This window comes from Tenrec ecaudatus, chromosome 12 (assembly GCF_050624435.1).
Source record: "Tenrec ecaudatus isolate mTenEca1 chromosome 12, mTenEca1.hap1, whole genome shotgun sequence".
In the NCBI taxonomy this organism is placed as follows: Eukaryota; Metazoa; Chordata; class Mammalia; order Afrosoricida; family Tenrecidae; genus Tenrec; species Tenrec ecaudatus.
In genome coordinates this window covers 27,270,841-27,297,163 of record NC_134541.1, presented here as the reverse complement: position 1 = coordinate 27,297,163, position 26,323 = coordinate 27,270,841, and the positions used below count along the sequence as shown (strand labels likewise).

At 50.8% G+C, this 26,323-nt stretch overlaps 1 protein-coding gene across 1 annotated transcript in view; it reads left to right on the top strand.

Moving 5' to 3' along the window:
• Positions 1–26,323, top strand: part of MMP24 (matrix metallopeptidase 24) — a 57,638-nt gene that overhangs the window by 22,925 nt on the left and 8,390 nt on the right. Inside the window, exons 2-6 of the mRNA XM_075563722.1 lie at positions 9,874–10,022; positions 14,555–14,671; positions 16,877–17,181; positions 22,169–22,330; positions 24,731–24,942. Of these exons, the coding sequence (XP_075419837.1) occupies positions 9,874–10,022; positions 14,555–14,671; positions 16,877–17,181; positions 22,169–22,330; positions 24,731–24,942 (945 nt within the window). The remainder of the gene's footprint in view (positions 1–9,873; positions 10,023–14,554; positions 14,672–16,876; positions 17,182–22,168; positions 22,331–24,730; positions 24,943–26,323) is intronic.

The window sequence follows — 26,323 nt, the reverse complement described above, 5'->3', positions numbered from 1 at the left end:
AAGAACCTCATGGTCCCTCTGTGAAGACAGGCTCTGGTCCCCACTCTGACTGACCCAGTCAGCACACACCCCCTCCCAGGCCCAGGGACCGAGAGCAAGCCCTGGCCGGGCGGGCAGGAACCTCAGGCTGGAGTCTGCAAGGTCCCAGCACCCCCTGCCCTCCGCTTCTCTGAGCAGGTGGCTCAACTGTGAACCATTCAGACCAATAAAAGGAAGGCTTGCACTGCCCACAGCTTCCCGGCAAAAAGGAAAAAAAAGAAAGAAAAAAGAAATACTCGGTTGGCTGATTGATTTGCCAATGTGTCTGTCCGCGACCTCCAGTCATTCCCCAAGGGCACTAGTTCGTCTTCGTTGGATCCTTGGAAAACTAGCCGAGCTCCATGCCAGACAGGGAGGGACTGGATTTATTTTGGGTCTGTACCACACCTCTTTATGGAACGGCCTGAGGCAGATCACATATTACAACACAGAGATTTTCAGTCACTGGAAGCCTGAAACATAACGGCAATCCGAAAGACAAAAAAACTAATAGTTCCAAATATCACCAGACTCAACACGGAGACCATATATTTGGCTGAAAGATTCCTGGCACAAAGATCAAAAAGAAGAATCATTAGGCGACCCCGTGTTTGTTTCCGATACCAGAAAGCATGCAGAATCTCCTGGTGGGACATTTTTCCGCACTTGGAGGCCAAATCAAAAGTGATGGTGTGCGGCGGAAGGAGGGTGCAGCACTGGGTGATGAGTGTGCCGTCCATTTCAGCGGCGGTCGTTGCTCCACATCCATTAAGTAAGTGTGGGACCCGTAAGGTGCTCCCAGCAAGACCAGGGAGAGATGGGCTTATCCCTAAGTCGAGTCGAAAGTTGATTGGATCATGATAGATGTGCTACTATCTCTATGACTCGCAAGAACTGAATCTTGGTTCAAGGTTGTGTGTGGGAAATCTTAAATGATGACTAGATTTTGGAAGGCAGAAAAGCATTTTTTAAATCATTTTATTGGGGCCTCATACAACTCTTATCACAATCCAAACGTACATCCATTATGCCAAGCACATGTGTATATTTGTTGCCATCATCAATCCCAAAACATTTACTTTCTACTTGAGACCTTGGTATCAGCTCAATAATTTCCCCCTCATTCCCCACCCCCTCATAAACCCTTGATAATTTATAAATTATTTTTCATGTCTTACACTGTCCAGTGCTTCCCTTTATTCATTTTCTGTTGTCCATCCCCCAGGGAAGAGGGTATATGTCAATCATTGTGATCGGTTCCCCCATTCTCCCCCTACCTTCCTCTTCCCTTCCTGGTATTGCTACTCTCACCACTGGTCCTGAGGGGTTCATCTGTCCAGGATTCCCTGTGTTTCCAGTTCCTATTTGTACCGGTGTATATGCTCTGGTCTAGTCAGATTTGTAAGGTAGAATTGGGATCATGATAGTCTGGGCGAGGAAGCATTAAAGAGCTAGAGGAAAGTTGTATGTTTCGTCGGTGTTACACTGCACCCTGACTGGCTCGTCTCCTCCCCGAGACCCTGAAAACAATCTTTTTTAAACCATATTTTCCACCTGGATTTTACAAAGGATTGCACAGAATTTCCATGGATGATGATGTGTCGGCACTTTTGTTCCCTTAATAATCTTATGGAGGAGGAGTTATTCCTTACATTTTACAAGTGAGGAGACGGAAGCTCGGTGTGTCCAGGACCCCACAGCGTAAGTGATGTGTCAGGGTTTGATAGCAGGCTATGTCTCTTTTCCACTATATTACTTTGTTTATTCAACCAGACAGTGCTCTTACTTTGAAAATTTATTTTTTTAAACACTTTTATCCGCGTGCATTTTACATACCATTCAATTCAATAACTCAATCATATTAATAAGAGCCGTACAGTCATCTCATTTCCACAATCAACCTCAGATCATTTACTTTCTTCCTGAACCCACTGCCACCAGCCCCCGCCTCCTCTCACCTCCCTGTGATACCCCGCAACATCCCATCCGTGCACACTCTCTCCATAGCTCTACCATCCTGGATTTAATGTACAGAAAAACATAGCAAACAAAATACAGGTGGTGGGGGGAGCACTGCGTGCTGCATGATAGTGAGGCTATGCACACCCCTGCTCTGTGGTCAGAGGGGTTCACTGAAGGCTTCATCCTCCAGGATTTTCACTTTTAAAAATATTTCACTGTGTCTGGGAGAAATGTTACTTCGGGTTCCCCTTCACTAATCTCTACACACGTCGTTAAGTGACATTGGTTCCATTCTTTACAATGAGTGGATATCCTCATCATTCCCATTCTAGTTGGTCCGCTTCTGTTAATCTAGTTTCACTGTTTCCTTATATTCTCAGCTTTGTTTTCAAGTACTTGATGAACGTTTGACCTCATTTGCATGCTTTTACAATTTTATTTAACTTTTTCATTTTGGGGGCATATACTTCATATAGTGCTATAGTTTATTGTACCAGCCTGGCCGATAAACACAAGTAGGATTAACTGAAGGGCAGAGGGATAAATGGCTTGCTTGTTCTGTGCCGCAGTTTAAAGGGGTACACTACCTGTGGGATGCCTAGCCTGTGGACTGTGTCGCTGTAAGTTGAGGTCCCTTTAACCACACGATTGGAATGTTCATGTCTGGAGCTGGGGACTGACAGTTGATGACAGTTGGGGACCTGCCCTGCAGTTTGCTGCCTGGGTATATATAGCCCCGCTCTCGCTACAGAAGTGTACAATTTAATCATGCAGTCATATGAAAAGATTTGTCCAATCATCACCACAATCAGTTTCAGAACATTTCCTTTTCATGCTCATTGTTCTGACCTCTCCACTCCCTCCCCCACCCAACCCCCACATCCTTCTCTGCCATGCCCCTATCCAGTTACTTCCTCCATAGCTCGATGTAGCCTGGATTTCATATACAGAAAATCATAGAAAACAAAACACAAGCATACAAAGCAAGCAAATAAAAACAAACTACAGTGACTAAACAAAACAGATTAATTTCAATCAAAGGGAAAGCAGAAAATATTAAAGACTGAAACAACTTCAAAGCGGGCCAAACGGGAGAGCAAGCGACAGGATATTACATTTTAGCCATAACTGACTTTACAGTGGTCTCTGAATGACAGCAAAGCTAGTCACACCCTTCAACTACAGTCAGAGGGGATTCACCGGCGATGGAATCCAGTGGGGCCTGCACCCCCCCACCCCCATCACAGCCCTCTGCAAACCGAGTGCTCACAATTTAAGGTTTGATACATTTCCCTCCTTCAGATTTGGGGTTTATTATTTACAATCCTGGAGTCACACAGGCTGGTGTAATTCTTCCATGGAGACTTAGTTGACACTACACAATTTTTTTTTAATCACACAGTACTCAAAAGTGGTATTCTTTATTTTTTTTTTAGTCCATTTGTTACTTAGCTACAAGGTGACCTCGGGGATTAAATTTGGTCCAAATTTTGAAAAGTATCTCAAGCCAATAGTCTCAGGGAGTCCTCCAAGTCTCAAACAGGTCAGTCAGTCTCAACCAGATAGCTCTGAAGTGGAGTTTCCATAAAGAAGGAGAATGTAATGTGACATTCTGCCTGGGAGGCCTTGGAAAGAATGCGGCCCGTTGATGCTCTGCTGGTGTAACTGAACCTGGGGCTAGAGATGAATAGATGGGTAGAGTGTCAATTACCCTACTATTCTCCACTTCTAGATACCTCATTGGAGTTTTTTTGGGTGATCCTAGGCTACAATCAAGTCACAGGTGATGTTCTACAGTTTGTTCACTTTGGTTTATTATTATTTAATATTATATTTATTTACTTAGTTTTAATCATTTTATTAGGGGCTCATACAACTCTTATCACAATCCATACATACATCCATTATGTAAAGCACATTTGTACATTCATTGTGCTCATCATTCTCAAAACATTTGCTCTCTACTTAAGCCCCTGGCATCAGGTCCTTATTTCCCCTGCCTCCCTACTCCATCCTCCCTCATGAACCCTTGATAATTTATAAATTATTATTTTGTCATATCTTGCCCTGTCCGACGTCTCCCTTCACCCATTTTTCTATCGTCCATCCTCCAGGGAGGAGGTCACATGTAGATCCTTGTAATAGGTTCCCCCTTTCCAACCCACTCTCCCTTTACGCTCCCAGTATCGCCACTCACACTACTGGTCCTGAAGGGATCATCTGTCCTGGATTCCCTGTGTTTCCATTTCCTATCTGAACCAGTGTACATTCTCTGGTCTAGCCAGACTTGCAAGGTAGAATTGGGATCATGATAGTGGGGGGAAGGGGAGGAAGCATTTAGGAACTAGAGGAAAGTTGTATGTTTCATCATTGCTACATCGCACCCTGACTGGCTTGTCTTCTCCCTGAGACCCCTCTGCCAGGGGATATCCAGTGACCCACAAATGGGCTTTGGGTCTCCACTCCACACTACCCCCCTCATTCACAATAATATGATTTTTTTTGTTCTGATAATGCCTGATACCTGATCCCTTCAACACCTCATGATTGCACAGGCTGGTGTGCTTCCTCCAAGTGACTTTGTTGTTTTCAGTTAGATGGCCGCTTGTTTACCTTCAAGCCTATAGGACCCCAGAATCTATATCTTTTGATAGCCGGGCACCATCAGCTTTCTTCACCACATTTGCTTATGCACCCGCTTTGTCTTCAACGATCGAGTTGGGATAGGCTGATGTGCTTCTTCAATGTGGGTTTTGTTGTTTCTCAGCAAATGGCCGCCTATTTATCTTAAGGCCTTTAAGACCTCAGTTGCTTGTCTGCAGCTGATCTGGGCCCGAAAGTTTTGACCCCCGTCCAGCAGAGCAATTGTTTGCTCCACTTGCTCAGTCAGGATTATGTAAGCTGGACCAGATGAGGGGTTGGCTCTTGTTTCTGCTGTTGCCAATGGTCCTCTTCAGTTGAGGCATGAACAAAATTGTTTCCTTGCCAGTTGATGTGGATGGTCTGCTGCTAGGGAATTCGCCTTTGACAACATCCGGTCCCTTCTTAAAACCAATTTACCATTGGTAAATGGCTGATTCTTTTGGGGCCTTGTCCCCCTAAACTTTTCCTCAAGCATCAATGATTTCACCATTTTTCCACACAAGCTTCATTTTTTCCACCTTGGATTTGATGTCTGGTCTTGCTTCTGTTCTAGCAGAAGTGATGTTGCTCTGATAAGGGTTTTTTTTTACAAATTGATGTCTTATTGTCCTTAATGCCTTACAGAAGATTCTGTTCAGGCAAAAACAATTTTGAAATCCATGCGTCTTTGTCATAATACACATTTTCCATGACATTGGAAGACCTATCAAACGTGTATCTCATCTCTCTCCAGTTCCAATTCTCTCTACTCCTCTTCCACCTCCGACGTTCTAGCCATCCTCTCCCACACCTGGCAACCGTGCCTGCTTTATCTTTTAAGATTTGACTCAAATCCCATCATCACTGGAAGCCTTTCCTGAATTTCCTTATCTCCTCCCTCCATATGGATAAGATACTCCCCCAGAGTCCTACAAACACCTCTCTGTAGCACTCCATTTTCATTGTGGGTTGGCTTATTGGTTTCTGAACTCCTTCATCTTTGTGTCCCCAGAGTCTTGTACATTGCCTCAAAAACTCACTGTCACTGGGTTAATTCCAATTCACAGCAGCCCTATAGGTAGCTATCAGCCCAGATGGGACCAGAAAGCCTCATCTTTCTCCCCACGAGTATCTGATAGGTTCAAACTTGTAACCTACACCACCCCCAGAGGTCCTTCCACACAGCCTCAAGCTCACTGCCATCAAGTTGATTCTGATTCATAGTGACCCTGTAGGACAGGATAGAACTGCCCTATAGGTTTCCGAGACTGTAATTCTTGACAGGCGTAAACAACCTCATCTTTTTCCTGAGGAGCATCTGGTGGTTTTGAACTGCCAACCTTGCCTTTAGCAGCCCAACACGTAACCCACTACACCACCAGGGCTGCTCCTCACATCATTTGGAATGGGAAACATGCCTTATATACCCAATGTGAGAAAGGTCAGGTGGCCAGGCTGTTTCAGAGGTTCTAAGACTATTTCTCTGACCATACTATTTCTAATCAGCCAGGTGAATTTTATCACAAAGCAGTGGAGATCTTCCAGGCACCTTTGGCGAAGCAAGTAATAACTTACTGATCTGCCTTGTTCTAGAAACTGTTTGAGTCTGACATAATAAAAGACACTCTAAATAGAGAAACAGGAAATGGAATAAGGTAGTTTCCCAAGGTTCTTTTTTTTTAATCTATGCATAAAATATTAAAAGTGGAAAAGTACACTCTTTGAACAATAGTCTCCCCCAAGATACTCTAACCAAAGGATAGGCTGGTTAATTTTCAAAGTGGAAAAAAAAAGACATAATGGTAGCCTTTCAAAGTTTTTCAGAATAGCACAAAGAATTCCTGAATGCCCTGTGCCCAGCTTCTCTAACTAGTAGCATTTTAAAAAATCATGTTTAGGGGTTCATACAACTCTTATCACAATCCATACATACATACATCAATTGTGTAAAGCACATTTGTACATTCATTGTCATCATTCTCAAAACATTTGCTCTCCACCTAAGTCCCTGGCATCAGCTCATTTTTCCCCTCCCTCCCTGCTCCCCACTCCCTCATGAAACCTTGATAATTTATAAATTATTTTGTCATATCTTGCCTTGTCCAACATCTCCCTTCACCCACTTTTCTGTTGTCCATTCCCCAGGGAGGAGATCACATGTAGATCCTTGTAATAGGTTCCCCCTTTCCAACCCACACTCCCTCTACGCTCCCAGTACACCACTGGTCCTGAAGGGATCATCCACCCTGGATTCCCTGTGTTTCCAATTCCTATCTGTTCCAGTGTACATCCTTTGGTCTAGCCAGACTTGCAAGGGAAGATTCAGATCATGATAGTGGGTGTGGGTGTGGTGGGAGGAAGCATTTAGGAACTAGAGGAAAGTTATATTTTTCATCATTGCTACATCGCACCCTGACTGGCTTGTCTCCTCCCTGAGACCCCTCTGTAAGGGGACCTCCAGTGGCCTACAAATGGGCTTTGGATCTCCACTCAACACTACCCCCCTCATTCACTATGGTAAGATTTTTGTTCTGATGATGCCTGATACCTGATCCCTTCGATATCTCGTGATCACACAGGCTGGTATGTTTCTTCCATGTGGGCTTTGTTGCTTCTGAGCTAGATGGCCACTTGTTTACCTTCAAGCTTTTAAGGCCCCAGACGCTATATCTTTTGACAGCCGGGCACCATCAGCTTTCTTCGCCACATTTGCTTATGCACCCATTTGTCTTCAGCGATCATATCAGGGAGGTGAGCACACAATATGATTTTTTTGTTCTTTGATGCCTGATAACTGATCCCTTCGGCACCTCGTGATCACACAGGCTGATGTGCTTCTTCCATGTGGGCTTTGTTGCTTCTCAGCTAGATGGCCGCTTGTTTACCTTCAAGCTTTTTTTTTTTTATTTTAACAATTTATTGGGGCTCATACAAATCTTTTCACAGTTCATACATATACATACATCAATTGTATAAAGCACATCTGTACAGTCTTTGCCCTAATCATTTTTTTCTCTTTTCTTCTTTTACATTTTATTAGGGACTCATACAACTCTTACCACAATCCATACATATACATACATCAATTGTATAAAGCACATCCATACATTCCCTGCCCCAATCATTCTCAAGGCATTTGCTCTCCACTTAAGCCCCTTGCATCAGGTCCTCACCTTCAAGCTTTTAAGACCCCGGATGCTATATCTTTTGATAGCCGGGCAACATCAGCTTTCTTCACCACATTTACTTACTCACCCGCTTTGTCTTCAGTGGTTGTGTTGGGAAGGTGAGCATCATAGAATGCCAATTTAATAGAAGAAAGTATTCTTGCATTGAGGGAGTACTTGAGTGGACGCCCAATGTCCTTCTGCTACCTTAATACTAAACCTATAAATATATGCACATAGATCTATTTCCCCATTCTCATATATTTGCATATGTACATGTCTTTATCTAGACCTCTATAAATGCCCTTTGCCTTCCAGCTCTTTCCTCTATTCCCCTTGACTTTCCTCCTGTCCCACTACCATGCTCAGTCCCCACCAGTGTTTCAGCAATTCCTTTTTGTTACATTATCCTTGCTCATGCCCTACCAGGCCTTCCACACTCTCCTCACCACCAATTTGGATCACTTGTTGTTCCCTTGGGTTTGTTAACACCACTTCCTTTTCCCTCACCACTCCCTCTCCCATGTCCCCCCAGAACTGTAGGTCCCATTGTTTTCCAGATTTTTCATCCAGCCTATCTTATTTAGACAGAACTACGGAGATAATAACATGCACAAAAACAAGACAGAGCAAAACCAAGCAACAATATACAACAAAGCAACAATAACAAACCAATGACAAAACAAAAAAAAAAGAAAGAAAAGCTTGTAATTAGTTCAAGGACTGTTTGTTGGCCTTTAGGAATGTTTTCCAGTCCAGTCTGTTGGGGCACCACGCCTTGGCCCCAAAGTCCACCTTCAGCATTCCCTGGGGACCTCACTGCTCCATTCTCTTGCTGTTCTGTTACACCCCCTTAGTGTTTTGCCTCGGTGTGGCGGGATCAGATTGGGTGCAATTCCCACACTGTGTCTCCGGTGTTGTCCCCTGTAGGGTTATGGGTCAGTGAGGGACGTCATGCCTCATAGTGGGGCCAACCATGTGGTCCTCTCTGTGGACTGGCTGCTCTAATTGGGAACATCATCCTCATGGCCTGGAGGGCCAGGATGTGCTCCACTCTCTCATCCTTCCCCTTCATCTGCTCCCGTGTGTTCTGATCAGACATGTCCCTGTCCTGGAGCTGCAGATTCAGTGCCGTCGTTTGAAATAAATTCTTCTGGGGGAAGGGGCAGGTGTCCACTTAGTATTGGGATTGGAGCCGGACCCCATTAGTAACATTTTACTATGTTGCTTTCTCCCTCGACCTCTCTCCTTTCTCTACCCTTTGAGCAATACATTTCTTTGAACCCATTTAAGAATGAGCGCAGTCCTCGCGCCCCTTTATGTAAGCCTAAGTACTCCAGTATTTCCTACAAATGAAGTGTTCTTGCCCAGTTCCACTAGTATTCATTTTTCTTACTCAGAGAATTACTTACCTGTGTTTAAATGAAATAACACATGGCTGTGTTTTTACGTCTACTCTTTGATAGAAAGGAGCGCTGGTGGCCCATGGTTAGGTGTTCAGCTGTGAACCCAAAGGTCTGCCAACGAAACCCACCCGCCACCCTGTGGGAGCAAGAACAAGCAGTTGGCTTCCATGGAGACTGAGTCTGGGCAGGGCTGTGGGCTGTGCTGTCCTGCAGAGTTGCTATGAGTCAGAACCGACTCACCAGCACCAGCCACGGGTTCTCTTTTTGGTTTTATGTGTGTTTGTCACATGAACTGCTTTTTTTTTTTTTGCTTACCAATAAAGAAGGTACACAAGCTGGTGATTCTGCATCAGTCCCTGACCTTCGACACCACGGGCTCCTGGGTGGCAACAAGCCACTCTGCTTCCAAGAGTCCACGGTTCTCCTGCCCTTGCATGCCGGTAGCAACTGCTGAGGGGATGGGCAAGGAGGCTGGATGGCGTGTAAACCCCAGAGTGCAGATTTCATCTTTATCCTGTAGCCAGCAGAGATCCAGGGAAAGGCTTCTTGCTGAGATGCAGTTGATACTCCTTTGGCAGGAGGAAGAAATCAGAGCATGAAGCCATGAATCACTTGGGCAAATCCCTGGGCATCTCTGTGCCCAGGCAGAAGAGAGCCTTCTCCGGCGTAATGCACCCTGTTCTTTCTATGTCTTTCAGAGCTGGTTAAAGTCATACGGCTATCTACTTCTCTACGACTCGCGGGCATCTGCGTTGCACTCAGGGAAGGCCTTACAGTCCGCAGTCTCCACTATGCAGCAGTTTTACGGGATCCCAGTCACCGGTGTGTTGGATCAGACAACGATCGAGTAAGATTTGCAGAGGCCGTGGTCTTTCAAGTTTCTGGACTGACATTCGGATTGACAGTTGTTGTGGCTTGTGTACACATCCTGTTCCACCTACTCCCCTGCCTCTGACCCTACCATGTGATCCTGTGTGGAACTCCCTCCAGGGGCCTTTGAAGTGCAGCACTGAGCTGCTATCCACAAGGCCAGCAGTTCAAACTCACCAGCCTCATCACAGGAGAATGGGGAGGCTATCTGCTCCCGTAATAACTTAGAGTCTCAGAAACCCCAAGGGGCAATTCCGGTCTGCCCTCTAGAGTCACTGTGAGTCAGAATCGACTTGATGGCCTTGGGTGGGTGGCTTGAGTTGAGTTTGGGGATGTGTTGAGGTGGAAGTCCCAACTCTGTCTTAAACTTGCTCAGACACACCTCTTAACCCTCTGGGCATCTGACCCCTGGTCATGAAAATGAGGGACGGAGGTAGAGGCTCTCTTCAGTTCCTTCTGGCTCCAACAACCACCAAGTCTACGAACCACCGCTGTCAAGTGAGCTCCCTGGGATGCACATCCTTATCGGATACAGGGACCGCCTGAACGATGCTGAGTTGAAGACTCTTGTTCCACTTTTCCTGTTGATCAGACACCTGCTGATGCCTACACATACCCTGCGCTGCACTTGCCCTGTGACCCCTACCCTCCACGGCTGCTACTGAATGGGCAGCATAGGCATCGGTCTGGAACCGGAAAGGAAATGCTGAGTTGCAGGGAGATGTCTGGGGGCAAGGGCACGGAAGTGAAACCACCGGAATGACTGAGATCACACTAGCAGAGACGAGCGCTGGGGATGAGCCCCGTCAAGAAAGTTGGGAGGGAGCAGGCAGAGACCGAAGAAGGGCATGGAACATGGCAAAGAGCAGGGGTGCATGCCCTCAGTGGCAAGGCATGGATCCTGAGCTTAGGTGAAGGGAAGTACCCGGGGCATGGAAGGAGGCCGGCAAGTTTGCAGGTAGAAGAACAGGGACATGGACTCGGACGGTTCCACCTGGTCCTAAATTGAGCTAACTGCCCCGAGAATAAGTCCCTCCTGCAGACGGTCATCTCGCTGAGCCTCAACATACTCATCTGTTGGGTTGTAGCTCTCAGCTTCCAGGATCCCATTACATTGTTCAAGCTTCCAGGAGCTCTGTGCAAACATGTCTTACTTCTAAGATGCTCTGGGTTTGTGAATTAAAGCTCCAGGATACCACATTTGACTGCTCCCGGGATGCTGGGAGGACAGGGGACTCCTTGGTCCTGTTGGCTCACCGGTGAGCTGGTCAGAGAGCCCGGCCACTCTTCAAAGCGAGGTTATGTTGCAGGCTTTGTGCAGACTACAGGGCGGTGCATCCTGGGGCACTGGCACTGGTGTCTGTGCCGAAGCACCAGCTGGCCTTGGGTTTCACTCTGGTCCAAAAAGCCCCAGGCCTATTGGCCGAGGTGCAGCAAGTGGCAGGTGGACAGTGAGAGGAGGAGGCAGAGGGAGCACTCGAGGGTGGGGTGGAAGTGGGGGGCCGAGGATGGCAGTTCCGCCCCTACTCCCCATAGAAGGCCGGGAGCCATACTCGGGAGGCAGGGAGAAGGGAAGCGCTTGTCCTTAAACCAGCGCCTGGGCGGACAGCTTCGAAGGCCTCAGAGTCAGCTCAGGCTTCGCCACCCTTTCCTCTGGGGGCCGCCCAGGTCTAAGGCAGCCTTGGTTGAGACACAGAAGTGGGTCTTGCTTCTCTTCCCAGGGACTGTTAGGCAAAGGAAGCTGTCTTAGCAGTGTCAAGTCCTGTGCCTGAGTATCTATCTGCTTTGGGATGGCCACACATGTGTCACCCACTCACTCACTCACTCAACAAGCACAAGTGCCTTAGGCGACGCCCTGAAAGAACAGGAAGAACGAGGCCCAGCTGGTGCTATGCCGTATGAATGTCGTTCATTTGTTCATTCAACTAAGTTCCCGTCCGTCCGTCCGTCCGTCCGTCCGTCCTGCCCCCTCTTCTGGATCTTTCAAGTCCCTCGCCTCGATGTCTTATACTTGTTCTCTCGCCTGCACAATGGGGTTGGTAATATTGGGTTACCTCGCAGGGTTGTTTGGAGAATTGAATTTAAGGAGAACACTTTGAAAAGTCTAAGTGTGTCTATAAATGCATGCCATTGTTATTCGTGTGCCCTTCATGAGTGCCTCCTGAGCCTGGACACTCTCTCTTTAATGGTCGATGTCCAGGCGAGGACGTGTGCGGGCACAGAGATGAGCAGGAGCTGGTCACTTCCCTCAGAGCTTCTGACATTGGCTGCAACTGTCTTTTCTCCACATTGCCAAGGGCACTGCCTTGCCCAAAACTGCAACGGAGGGCCCAACGTTTGCCCCCCAGCAATCCCACGCTGCGGCCTAGTGAGCTCATTGCAAAGCCACACAGACGGAGGCCATGCAGGACGACTGGACCACCATCAGTCGTAATCCCTAAACCGCCCACCCTGTCTTTTAAAAAAATTCCCATGATGGTCCTACAGAGCACAGTGGGTTGTGAGTTGGCTGCTAACCACAAGGTCAGCAGTTTGAAACCACCAGCCACTCTGAAAGGAAAAGATGAGGCTTTTGACTCCCATCAAGAGTTAGTCTCAGAAACTCACAAGGGCAGTTCTACTCTGTCCTATAGGTTCACAATGAGCCAGAATCGACTCAATGGCCATTGAGTTTGGTTTGGTCTGGTGATGTCCCAGGCCCACTGCTCCTTAATGGACCTTTCCCTGATAACGAATAAGATTTACTTCATCGTAGGCACTGGGTAGCTTCTGGGGAATTACAGATGAATATGACATAGATTCTGTCCTCAGAGACCTTATGATTTATTAGGGACAGCAGGCTAGCAGACTTTTAAATCACACTGCAATGTAGTAAGTGCTATACAGTTACAGTCCAAGTACCGCAGCTGTGTACCACACACCTATAGTACACAGAACCCTGGTGGCGCAGTGGTTATGTGTTTGGACTGCTAACTGCAAGGTCAGCAGATTGAAACCACCCGCAAGTCCTCAGGAGAAAAACAAGGTTATCTACTACCACGACAAGTTAGTCTCAGAAACCCACCTGTCCTGTAGGGCCGCTGTGAACCAGCATCAACTCGACGCAGTGAGTTTGTTTTGTTTTGCTTTTGAGCCAGAGAGAATGTGCTGTCTCCGACCTACCTTATTTTACTGTTGGATAGTTCTGATTCCTCCATTCATTGATTCAGTCAATACGTCCGTCAGACACTGAGTCAGCACTTTGGAACCAGCAAGGATCATATCCTTGGATCATATCCTCATGGATCTTAGGATCTAGAGGAAGAGACAAAGAATAAACAAGAAGGCAACAATCTAGTGATAGGAAGAGAAATAGGCAGGTAAGAAGATAGTGGAGGGATTGAAAAGGGGACGCGATTGTAGGCAGGGCAGATGGGGACGTCCGCTCTGAAGGGGCGGCATTGGAGGGGGGACTCTTGCACATCAAGGGAAAGAGAGAAGTGCACAAAAAAGAGACCCGGCCAATGCAAAGACCCTGAAGTGGGAATAAGCCTGGAATGCTCAAGACAGAGATCATGGAAGCTAGCACGGAGTGCAGAGTGTGCACAGGGAGAGGGGGAAGATGTTGGCTAGGCAGGTAACAAACAAAACTCACTGCCATCAAGTCAGTTCTGACTCAGGAAGGCCCTATAGGACAGGGTAGACCTGCCCTACAGTGTTTGAGACGGGCACTTTTTTTGTGGATGTAGAAAGCCTCATCTTTCTCCCACATAGCTTGCCAGTGGTTTTAAACTTCTGCCCTTGTACCTAGCAGCCCAATGTGTAACCATTATGCCACCAGGGCTCCTTCTGGATAGACAGGTGTGGGCTAGGTTATGGTTTAGGGCCCTCATTCTCAAGGCCCCCGGGGACGCAGTGGTTAAAGCGCTCAGCTCACACTAACGGTCGCCAGTTGGAAGTTAGCCTCTCCCTTAGAGGACTGCTGACTTGGAGTCTGTCAGTCAGTCAGTCATTGGTGGGTTTGACTTGGGCTGAGGGTCCAGGTTGAGGAATTTAGCTTTGATTCTGGGAAACCACGAGAGGGTCTTCAGCCAGGGTGTGATGTGACCTAATCACACTTAAAGAACACTCACACGCACGCTCTCCGTGGAGACTCATGACAGCCTTAGGTGAAAGAGCAAGCGCTGATTTGCATGGGGCAGAGGAGCCCGAGGTTTCAGTGGGTCCAGTCACCTGCCAGGGCCCTATGATTCATGACGGGGCTGGAATGTTGAGCCAAGTAGCTGGATCCCCAGCCGCTAATGCAGCAGTTTCTTCCTATTTGATTATGAGCCGATGAGTGAATGAATGAATGAATGAATGAATGAATGAATGAATACATCCATCGATCATGTTCCTTTTCGGGAGCCATCCTAAGGTCTAAGTTGAGGATGCATGCTGCCATTCAGCCTGGGAACAGGGGACTGTGTGGTGACCTTCCGACAGTGCCCAGTGACCACAGTCTAAAGTATGTATCTTCTCTCTGCCCAGGTGGATGAAGAAGCCTCGATGCGGGGTCCCCGATCACCCCCACTTGAGTCGTAGGCGGAGGAACAAGCGCTATGCCCTGACGGGACAGAAGTGGAGGCAAAAACACATTACCTACAGGTACTTGGGCCTGTCTCTTTCCCTTGCCCTGCCTTTCGGAGGCGCCCACTCTCAATGTGTCTGAAAATCAGGGCCACGTCCTGAGAACCTCTGGCTTTGTCCTCCTTGGGGCTTCCAGGGGATGCTCGCCTCCGACGGCTGGTTTCTTTGGTCCTATGGGGAGCTTATGAATTATGTTGTTTCAATGTGTGTTGTTTTGCATTACAGGCAGTGGTGCGTGTGGGGGTGGGGGGAGACGCACTGCTTGCCAAGCCGCCTGTCACCTGACCTGGCCCCCATCGCCCCCAACTAGAAGCAGCCTGCTAGACCTCCCTGAGGCTCCCAGCCCGCCTTGTTTCTCGAGAGGCCTAGAGGACAGAGGTGAATCATGGCAAGGCCACTTCTTGCCGGGCAGAGCAGGACCAGTCCAGGGATGGAGAAGGGTAGGCATGATGAAGCCCACCACAGCTAACTCAGGCATCAGAGTGTGGGCTGGGCTGGGGCAGGGCCAGAGATGGGCCGGCTCAGCTGAGACACAGAGTTCATCTCAGAGGGCCCTGAGGTCCAGCGGCCGGGTCTCAGTGACCTTTAGAGGTGAACTCGGGACTCTCCTGCTGACAAGCTGCAGAAGCCAGAACAGGGTGTTATTCTAGAAACCAGGCAAGACAATGATGTCAGAAGCTGAAGGGGGAACATGAACCAAGAGGAACAAAGAACTGGGTTCTGACCCATCTCTGACCTGAACATCTATCGGAGTAGTCTCCCTGGGCCTCAGTTTCCTTGCCTCGTGATCAGGTCACAGGCAGAGCACCCCGGAGTGGCGCTGCTTTGTGGAGAGCCAGGAACTATGGACATGGTAACACAAACTAGCACATCTACAATTGATCAAATCAGGTGCCACCTTAGACCACTTGTAGACACGTAATAGCAGGTACTAATGATTTTAAAGAGGGACTTTTTCCCACTGAAATGCTTCTTCCTGTTGGGATGTTTTGGTTTTACACTTGGTATTGTGAATTAGGAGGGAGGGGCTTCCAGATCAGATCCCTGCTTTTGTATCCAACAACTGAACTTGCCAGACCTTCTGATGGCTTCTTGCTGTCACCCTCCCCCAAAATCCCCCTTTCCCCCTCTGCTTCCCTCTTGTATTCTCCACCCCCAGGTTCATGGCTGGTACTCTCTAGCCTCTTCCTTCCCCTTCCCTCCCATCTCCCCTCATCCCTAGTAACCATCAGTCTGCTTCTTTTGGTATTAAGCCTTTTTACAAATACAATTCAGTGAAATTTGGTTATATTCTTCAAGTCACATCATCGTTCTCTGTCCCCCACCAGAAATACACAATAATGATCCCAAATCATTTTCTCGGGAGCTAGCATAGATATCATACCGTTACGTAGTTCGACCACATCAGGCAGTATTGTGAAATTGCTGCCACCATCCGTTTCAAGACATTCTCTTCCTTCTTGAATTCCTTGATGTCAGCCTCCCTTTACCTCCCCACCTCCTTGTTACTGTTTTTTTTAAACAGTGGTTTCACACGATAGTTGTCCTTGTATGATTGGCTAACTTCACTCAGCATCATGCCCTCCAATTCCATCCGTGCCGTGCGGTGTCTCAGTCTCCTCCCGATTCTGTAGCAGTGGGTAGCTTTCCACGGTGGGAACCAATGTTTCTGTCTAGTCTTCCACCGATGGGCATTTAGGTTATTTCCATTCAGCTATGTATTTTTAATACTTTTTGTAATGTATTTCAGATGACTCAAAGGGAAATGTTAATATTTAGAAAATGCTGCCTACCAACTTAATCTTTTATTTTTCCTGCAAGTGGAGGGATATCCCTTCATCAACATACATTCTGCCAGAGATCAGATAGAAATCACTGTCTGGAAATAGCTTGTGGTAGTCATTATACAATTCTACTTGACGTGACTGAACTATGGAATAAGATACATGTATCAAATCCCAATTAGTAACAAAATGTAAATTCTACATATGTGTGTGTGTGTGTGTGTGTGTGTGTCGCAGGTTAAAGCAAGGTTACACTGGTTGAAGCAGGGGTGAGGGGCAGAAGATGGCGTCCTCAGACTCTGGGGCACCTCAGTAGAATTCTAGGCTTCAAACCTTGAAGATCACTGGGCCAGGCGGCCTCCAATGTCCCTGTTCACTCTGCTCGGCCCTGCTCTTCCATCTGCTGCTGCTCTGTAATGGCCTTCCCTTTTCTCGCCAGCATTCACAACTACACCCCAAAGGTGGGGGAGCTAGACACACGGAAGGCTATCCGCCAGGCTTTCGATGTGTGGCAGAAGGTGACTCCGCTGACCTTTGAAGAGGTGCCCTACCACGAGATCAAAAGTGACCGGAAGGAGGCAGACATCATGATCTTTTTTGCTTCTGGTTTCCATGGCGACAGCTCCCCCTTTGATGGCGAAGGGGGATTCCTGGCCCACGCCTACTTCCCTGGCCCTGGGATTGGAGGAGACACTCACTTTGACTCTGATGAGCCATGGACGCTGGGAAATGCCAACCATGATGGTAAGTGCATGATGGGGCAGGTGGCCGCTCCTGGGCTTCGCTGAGGAAGCCCTTGGAGAATACCACCGATCGAGCCCGGACCCTAAGACGCAAGCATGGGAACTGTGATTTCTAATTCTACTCAGCACTGGGCCCACCAGGGCCTACGCCACAGAGATGAGTCGGATCCCCTGGTTGATGGCCCAGTGAGGCTGAGTCGGGACAGAGGGGCTAGGTCACGACTAAAAAGGGAAATTAGTAGATTCCAAGTTTAATAAAAAGACAAAAAGGTCTTCAGCGTCTAAGTTTAGAACCTGAGCGTGATAGCCTCCGGCCCGACTGACTGACGAGCGCTCCCTGTTAGGGAGTGGCAGGCCACTGGCCTTCCTCAAGTCAGCCTTCCAGGTGAGTCACAGGGCCCATAATGACTGCACCTTCCTTGAATAACTTGCCCTCACCCCTCGGAGTCCGTTAATACCAATGAAGGAAAAGCCCCAGCGAGCAGGAAGCATTCCCTTCAGGATGCAAAGGAGCATCCACATTCACTCGCGGGCATTTGGCTGGTACATAGGCTAATACACATTTCTTATGTCCACTTTGGGCATGCGGATTTGAGGTTCTCGGTGATGACGGGACTGCCCTCAAATGGCCCAGCTAAGTGAGGCCTGGTCCAGCAGCCTGGCTCTGTCACAAGGCGTCAGTAGGCTGTCCTCTGTTTTCTCTGTAGAATTAGCTTAGATGACGTTCCAGGCACATTCCAAGTTCAGAATAACAGACTTCAGAGCTTCAGGAGGATCTGAGCTACAACAATATGGTCTCTCATCCCTGAAGTCCCGAGTCCAGTGGGGGAGAGGGAGGTCTGCTCGGGTACTGGAGGCTGTGGCAAAGGTACCAAGGAGGGCAGTCGGAGGGCAGAGGGTTCTAGGCTTCAGGTGATGGTAGACAGTAAGCGGTGCTTCAATCTCAGCCCCAGGCCAAGCGCTTCCTACGTGTAATGTCATAGGCGGATATTATTACCCCAGGGCACAGATGGGTTACTGAGGCACAGGGGACATTGGGGAACTTCTTAAGGTCCCATGGTCGGTACATGGTGAGGGAAGGCTTTGAGCCAGAGCACTTGTGCGTAGCCAACTTCTGTGGCTTCCAAGCTGCAGAGAACATGAGATTCACCTGGGAACTTTTTCTTTTTTAAGGTTCCAAGCTCCTGCCATCTCACTGTTCTGACTCACCACGTGATGGAAGGGCCTGGGAACCTGCGTGTAGTCTAATAAGCTCTGCTGAACTGCGGAGGCAGGCACCCGCTGCCATGAAGGGCAGTGCTACTGGCCACCGATTGGAAGAGCCAACTGGATTCTTGTCCTAAACCTAGATTCCCAGGCCCTTCCCCGGGATATTTTAATGCTTTGGGTAGGCAAGTGTGGGAAGCAGGTAATTATTTCCCCTGATCCTGGCAATGCTCCAGCCCGTGAGCCTGCGACCTGTCGCTGTAGGGTTCAGGAAAGGGGCTTCTGGGCCGGAGGCTGGTTCAGAAGATGGTTTGGCAAAGTCATAGCAAAGCCAGACAATGGACACTTACAAAACGGCTCCATTTCGGTTTGCCTGCTCCCTTTCTCTTTTTGTTCTCTTTCCTATCAGCCTTCCCACCCCCACCCCCACCCCACCCCGTCCTGGTATCTCTCCCCTTACATCCTGGAGGAGTTTCCTGGCTTCTTGAGCACCTATTCTTTATCTAGGTGTTGGTCTTGGATCAGTGTCAACAAAGGCTGGCTGGGCTGACTGATAAGGGGCGAGGAGAAGAGAACTAACATTTTTGAGCCCCTTTGAGGTGCCAGGCACTGTTAGCTGATAAGCCGCACCACCCCCCCCCCCAGATAAATGAATCTTAGCAGGGTGGTTGTGCAGAGGAAGCAGCGGAGGACTTCCTGCACCTCTGATTTCCCTTCTTCCCCTGCGCACAGACGGCACTCCCCACACCACTCCTGGCTATTGGGGGGCTTGCTGGGCCCCACCCTCACCATCCCAAGAACTTCAGAATGTGGGAAGGAGCTGGAACTGCGGGGTGGGCACCCTTGGCACTCCTTCCTTCTGCCCTCACCCCCCACCCCATCTTTGAGGGGACACCACCAACCCTGGTAGAAATCCCAAGGTGGCGAATGTTCGGTTTGGACGAGAGTCTGGACTTTTCTCGGAGCTGGGGAACCAGAGTATGAACTGGCCCCAATGGACTCCAGAACACAGCAGGAGACCTGCACCCCGCGAACAGGGCCTCCCTGGGAAACCGAGGGCCGGTTTGGGAATGGGAGAAGAAAAACCCGTATATCATCCCGTTCAGAAACTCCCTGCGGGGAGCAGCTTCTGTTTACTGACTTTCTTCTATGAAAAAGCTTGACTAGGGGAAAGGTCACATTCACAACAGCAGGGAGAAAGCATGAACATGAACCCCTGGGCAGCCTCCACCTTGTTCAAGCAGGTAGAAACGCTCCCCCGCCCTGAGTTTGGGGCTGATATGTCTTACAATCGAGTATTATTTCACCTGCATCACCTCTAACACATGAAACTCCTAAGCTGTAGTCACTATCTACCCCCCACCAAGCTAATAACTTCTCAACAAAAATCGAATATCCAGTTTCTGTTTGAGCACTGACAAAAGACGTAATTAAAAAATAAATAAACAGAGGCGAAGGCAAATGGTAGCTTTTCAAGGGGTTGGGGAAGGGGAGGGGGTGGGAGAGGCGCTAAGGTAGGGAGGAAGCAGAGACCTGAGTAGCCGAGTAGAATGCAGGTACTGGCCAGGAGGCCCAAGGGCTTGCACCTGCAGACCCAGCACCAGAGTGCTTCCTAGAGGGCAGGCGGTCCTGACCCACAGCCCAACATGATCCTGCTGAGGATCGCCAGCTGTGCCAGGAACCTGCAGAAGCACCTGACAGACCTTGCCTCATTAATCTTCACTTGCAGGCTCAGGCCAAAGTACCATTGTTAGCTACATTCTTCAGAGAATTCATTAAAAGGGTCACACCTCCAGGACAGGGCAGCCCTGGGCTACAGCACCAGGAGGTCTGGTTCCAGAAACTACTTCTGATCACTCACCTTCCCAGCCTCACCCTCTTGGGGAGGAAGAGCATACAGCCCCACACCAGGCCTCCTTACCAGCCCCCGCTTTGCCCCTGGGCAGCTCCAGGGAGTCTCCCCACCCCTCTGCCCTCCTCCTTGATCCTGGGTTTCTGTGCTATAGAATACCAGCTCCCTGCCTTTTTCTTCCTTTCTGTCCCTAGAACAAACCGGCAGACCCTCCTCTTGCCTTCTGCAAAGACCCAGGCCCAGAGATCAAAAGAGGACAGACCCGGGCTCTCTGGTTCCCTAGCTGAGACCCCTGTGGATGGTCCTGAGGAAGAACTTGGCCAGGACACAGAGGCCCTGAACAGCCGGTCCCTGGCTGAAGACCAGGCCAGCACCCCAAGAAGCTGTGCTGCCTTCTGCTGGCTCTAGGCAGCCACCTTTGTTTGGGATGGAGCTCAGAAATGAGCTCACCCTTCCCTGCTGCCAGAGGGACCTGGGCCCGAGGAAGGTGCTGGGGGCTGCCTCTTGCCAGCCTGCCCTTCCCCAGCAGAAGGCCAGCCCCGGGCTTGTGGCCAACCTTGCACGATTCTTACCCATCCTCCTCCCTCTCCATGGCTCACTGTAACGGACGTCAGGAGAGCAGCAGACACACACTTCCTTCTTCTGAGTCTTCTCATGAGGTTCTGCCCCTCCCAGACACAGTTCCTTCACCCCCACCCCACCAGACCTTCATGGGCCCCATGGGGCTGGGCTGGGGCAATTTCACCAGGGATCCTGGGGCCAGAGAGGACAATAGGATTCCTGGTCACCTCCTAGGCTCCTGACTGCCTCCCCTGGTCTTAGAGGGGGCTGGGAGAGGAGAGGCCAAGGTCTGGGGCTGGACAAACAGAAGTCACTGTTGATGATGGCCTGCCCAGGCATAACCCAGGAGCTCCAGGAAGCTGGCTACTGGAAGCCCTGGGCTCTGCGTCCTATGGGCAGTGATTCCAGGAGCCTAGCTTCTCTCTTCTGCAGGGGAACAGTGGCTACTGTTTAAGGCCAGGCTCAGTCGCATATTCTCTTTACAGAGGTGGGAAAATGAGGAAACTGAGGGTCGGTCTACTGGCCAAGTTCAGAGAGCTAATTGGGGGCAGAGATGGAAATGAAGGCATGCTGTCCCACACAGGCTCCGGCTGTAACCACTGTAACTGATGCCCCTCCGTTCCATCCGATCGGGATCCTGCAGCCCACTGCACACACCAGGTGCTGGCTGTTTGCCCCGATCTGAATCCTTGCCCTGATCTTGGCCAACCATGCCATTTCTCCCAGGATGCTGTTCCTCAGAACCAGGGGCCTTGGTGGGCCCTGAGCCCCCTGGGAAGCCCAGCCAGCCACCTTTGGGGTGACCTCTCTTTATCCCCATTACCACACAGACCTCCTGCTGCTGGTCTAATTCCCTCACCCCTTCCTGCCAACTACAGCCAGAGTGACTTCATCTACCCCACCCCCACCCCCACTCACCCGAAACCCCCCACTGGCCTCCAAGCAAATCCAGATTCTTGTGTGTGGCATCACAGGGCTCTGGCTGCCAGCTTGCCTGACTGACCTCATCGTTTGCTGGCCCTCCCTTGTGCTTTGTTCCAGAGCCAAGTGGAATGAAACTGCTTGTCCCTGGCCAGTGTATAGCACTCCCCTGCTCCCCTCCCACCCCCAGAGTCCATCCTGCTGACCAAAATCCTGATCTTCCAAGAGCCAACTTACGCTTCGCCTCCCCAAAGCTCTCCCTACACGCCTTCCTCCGAGTTGCAATACCTCTTCCCTCCCCAAGTCCCCTCTGGGCTTCTGCAGGGTGGAAGTCTGCTAAAACCCCCATATTGTCTCTCCGTGGAGAGTTGGGGGTGGGGAGGGGAGGAGTCTGCTCCATCTGGTCCCCAGGGAAGTCCCTGCTCCTTGCCCTCTCCTCTCTCTGCAGGCAACGACCTCTTCCTGGTGGCGGTGCACGAACTGGGCCATGCGCTGGGCCTGGAGCACTCCAACGACCCCAGCGCCATCATGGCGCCCTTCTACCAGTACATGGAGACGCACAGCTTCAAGCTGCCCCCAGACGACCTCCAGGGCATCCAGAAGATCTATGGTGCGGGCAGGGCTGGGAGGGGAGCTTGGCCACCCATAGGTGTGGTGGGTGCGGTGGCTCTTTGTACTTGGTGTCTGTCCTTGAGCCTGGACCTGGGCTTTCTGTACCCACTTTCCTCCCCCTGGGAGTCGGGAGACTCCGGGCAGGTCTCAGCCCCATCACTGACTGGTAGCAGACACGTTGAGCCTTCTCATGTCTTTGGCCAGACAGGGCCATATGACCCCTGGCGCATTGGGGGCAACTAGGGAAGGGTCTAAGCGTCCACAGGGAGGGGCACAATGATTTCCTGCCGATGTCCCCTTCCGCACACCTGCCACTCACCTCGTGTGGTTCATTCACCTGGGGACCAAGCCCCATCCAAAGAGCCCCTCCTCCGGCGGAGAGAGGCACACATCTGGCCAAGCAGTGATGAGATGCTATGTGAGTACTCTCGCCCAGGCTTGCTTCCTGAAAATGAAGCAGCAAAGAAGTGAGGCTGATCACTGGATAAGATGCAAAGGGCCTCCTGCCAGGCCTCTCCATTCCGGGCTCACACCAGCATGTGGACATTCTTGGCCAGGGAATCCGTTGTGATGGAAAGGCAGTCTACTTCAGCAGACAAGTGCCTGTCCACCTCACCCAGGAAAAGCAAGGTGCCCAGCCAATGGAGCAGAGGAGGCAGGCTCCCTGGGGGACGAGGCCCCAACTCAGGGCCCTGGAAGATGGGAAGCATCTCTGGAGCAGAGGACTAGGGGAGGCTCTGCCTTGGATGGACAGGATTGGCTGCTACCCATGGAGGTGAGGAGACACGGAGGAGGGTCGAGGATGACCTCCGGCTTGTGTAACTGTGGGGGAAAAGAATTTACCTGTCTGTCTGGCCAAGATCCTCGTTGGGATCTTCGTGGTTCAACACGCAAGCGTTAGCCCGAGGCTATGAAAATTTCATTTGTATTATTGAAATGCAGGTCTCCGTTCCTCAGTCAGACATTCCAAGTGCCCCATAGCCACCTTCAGCTCACAGCTTCCCCGTCGGCCAGTGCAGACCAGCCATCGCCACCCTCCGCTCTCCTGGACGGCGCTGCCACGCGTCTGCAAAGCCCAGAACCTGGGTAGCATCACCGATTCACTCTTGGCTTCCCAGTGCAATCGTTAGGTTTCTCGGGTGGGAAATGGCTCAGCTCTTGGCTTCGCACGACCAAGAATTCACGCAGAAGCCTGGTTTGTGATCCAAGTGAGTTTTTACCAAGGACGGAAGAAGTCTCTGGGTTTACAATCACTGAACGCAGGCAACCTCGTGGGACTGCGTCCCCACACGCGGTAGCCGGAGGCCATGGCACCGCAAAGCAGAAGGACGAGGAGGACGAACACAGGGCAGTGGCCTGCCATTCCTGATATTTGAGGCCTCTGGCTGGGAGGTGTGGTCGAAGGTATTGGTTGACCCCAGTGGCTGAATTAAGCTCACCTGGCCTAGTTTGGGCCACCCAGGTGTACCACCATCCCGTTTACTGCTGACTGCGCCTCGCCTGGTTCACTTCCTTCCTGCTGTAGGGGGAGGGAGGCATGGAGAGGGACACCCCTGCTCCTATCCTGCTCCCTAACAGAATCAGCTTGAGATCCTAGTCAAAAATACAGGGTCCGCGGGACCCTGCGCCCCTCAGAGACCCGATGGCCTTTGATTTGGGGCACCTCCTGAGCATGAGCTTTCTTAAAAGCTCCCCAGGTCACCCGAATGTGCGGCCCCTGTTTCGAACCTCTGACCTGAGAACAAGAAGCGAAGCAAAGCCAGGGCTAGGGCTTTCAAGGAGAGAGTTCTCTGCCTTTGTGCCTCCAAGTGTGGGCCTCTGACCAGCATGCTCAGCTACACCTGAGTGCCCGGAGAGCCGCAGCCTCTCAAGGTCAGGTCGTGCTGGGTCTGCACATCACAGTCGGAACCGTGCTTCCCCAGAGGCTGGAGTGGAGTCACCTTGACTCTGGCTACATGGAGGTTACTGGGGATCTGGACACGAGCAGTTTCAGGGCCTGATGGGGCAGAGGCCATCTGGATGCAGGATTTGAAAAACAGGAGGGTGGGAAGGAGGGAGGGAGGGAGGAAGTGGGGCGGGCAGTGGGAAGGAAAGCAGAGAAATATCCCCCACCCCACCACCCGCAGAGGTGCTGGCTGGGGAGCTGTGACTGGTCTGATGGAATCCCAGACCTGGGGAGAGACCTTCTCTCCTGGTGGTACAGAGAAAAGAGAAGATACCAGACTCTCACCCAATGGCTTCTTTGGTCCCAAGGATAGAGGCCGGGGTGGGGGGTGGGGGTGCGGGTGGGAGAGGTCACAGACCCCTCTCAGCTCCCTGGTCCAGATGAGGATGAGGCATGGCAGGGGAAGGCGGGGAATAACTCACCCCTTCTCTCAGATGAGTCCCCTCTCCGCAGGACCCCCGGCAGAGCCTCTGGAGCCCACCAGGCCCCTCCCCACGCTCCCTGTGCGCAGGATCCACTCACCTGAGAGAAAGCATGAGCGCCAGCCTAGGCCCCCTCGGCCACCCCTTGGGGACCGGCCAGCCACTCCGGGAGCAAAGCCCAACATCTGTGATGGCAACTTCAACACAGTGGCCCTCTTCCGGGGCGAGATGTTTGTGTTTAAGGTAGGGAGTCAGAGAAGGGGCTGCTCCTGAGTTTCTTTGGCATGCTCCCGGACCTGGAGGGGAGCTGGCCCTGGGAGCAGGACAAGGGCCTCTTCCTGGTGAATCCATGACGAGGGGAGAATTAGTGGTCCTGGGTCTTCCCAGGGGTTAACGCTGGGGTCAAGTGCTGGAGGCCAGCTTCTGGCCTGTGACTAGACCTTAGCTTCCCCCGCTGAGAGCAAGGGGGCAGTTGGGGGTGAAGGGGTGTCAGTCCTCTGTTCACAAAGAGAGGTTACTTGAGCAGTGAAGAGGGCTGGGCCAGTGGGGGCTGTCTTATTCCAGATCCTGCCAGGGGCAGGGGGCGGAGAGGCTGGGGGCCTGGAAGAAAGCTGGCCAGGAAGCTGTTCCTGTCACTTCAGCCATGGGTCTGCTTGGCAGCCTGTTGCAGGTTGAGCCCCCCTGGAAACAGATTGAAAACAGTGATCGGAGCCTTATTAAGCAATACCTTTGGAAACCACAGGAGGGGAAGCAGGTGGGAGGAAAACAGTCAGACAGTAAGCAAGCCCCCCACAGACTCGGTCAACCCCACCGGGACCTCTGCAGCCAGAATGGCCCTGCCTCATTGAGTCCTTGGCTAAGGCAGGGCCAGGCCTTGGTGGGGGCTCTGTGAAGTGAGGCCACCCTTGAAGGGGCTAACAGTTGGAAGGAAAAGTGCCCTTTGACCTCACTCCCAGTCCCCAAAGGCGGCTCTGGGCAGCACACCTTGTCTCCTTCCCACTGGGTGACCGGCATGCGGAGGACCAGCCCACAAGGAGGTCTCCCCAGCAAGCTCTGAACACTGAGCAAGAGGCAGAGGACGAGGGTTCAATTTAGCCCTGCCGCTCACAGAGGCTCGAGACAGGTCCTTGGCCCTTCTCGTGACTCTGCTGCAGAGGTGAGCAAGTCAAAATAAAGATTTAAAACACGGAGCGTGGACGTGCTTGATAGAGCACCGTTCAGAAATCTCTTCCAACTTCGGGACCATCCTGTGCAGCTCTCCGCCTTTCTTCTGCGCCTAGTTCCCTTTGATCCTCCTGCTGACTTGGGTTGATCCTCCCGCACATCTGGGTTGTCTCAAGGAGTCTTGCTACTGCAGGGGGATAGCTGTGAGGCCAACAGGTGGAGTCTGGCTTGGGAACCCTAGGGAGCAGGTCTACTCTGCCCTGCCTGGGTGAAAGGAGTCACTCGCCTGATGGCCATGGGTGGGTTTCATCACCCCACTGACATCGAAGAAAGCAAAGGGGCTGGCGGGGGTTGGGGGGGCAGGTGTTAGAGGACTTGCCAGGTGGCTTACCAGGGAAGGGTGACAGTTGGCATAAGCACTGGGTTGGACAAGCTCAGCCTATCTAGCTCCACTTAACTC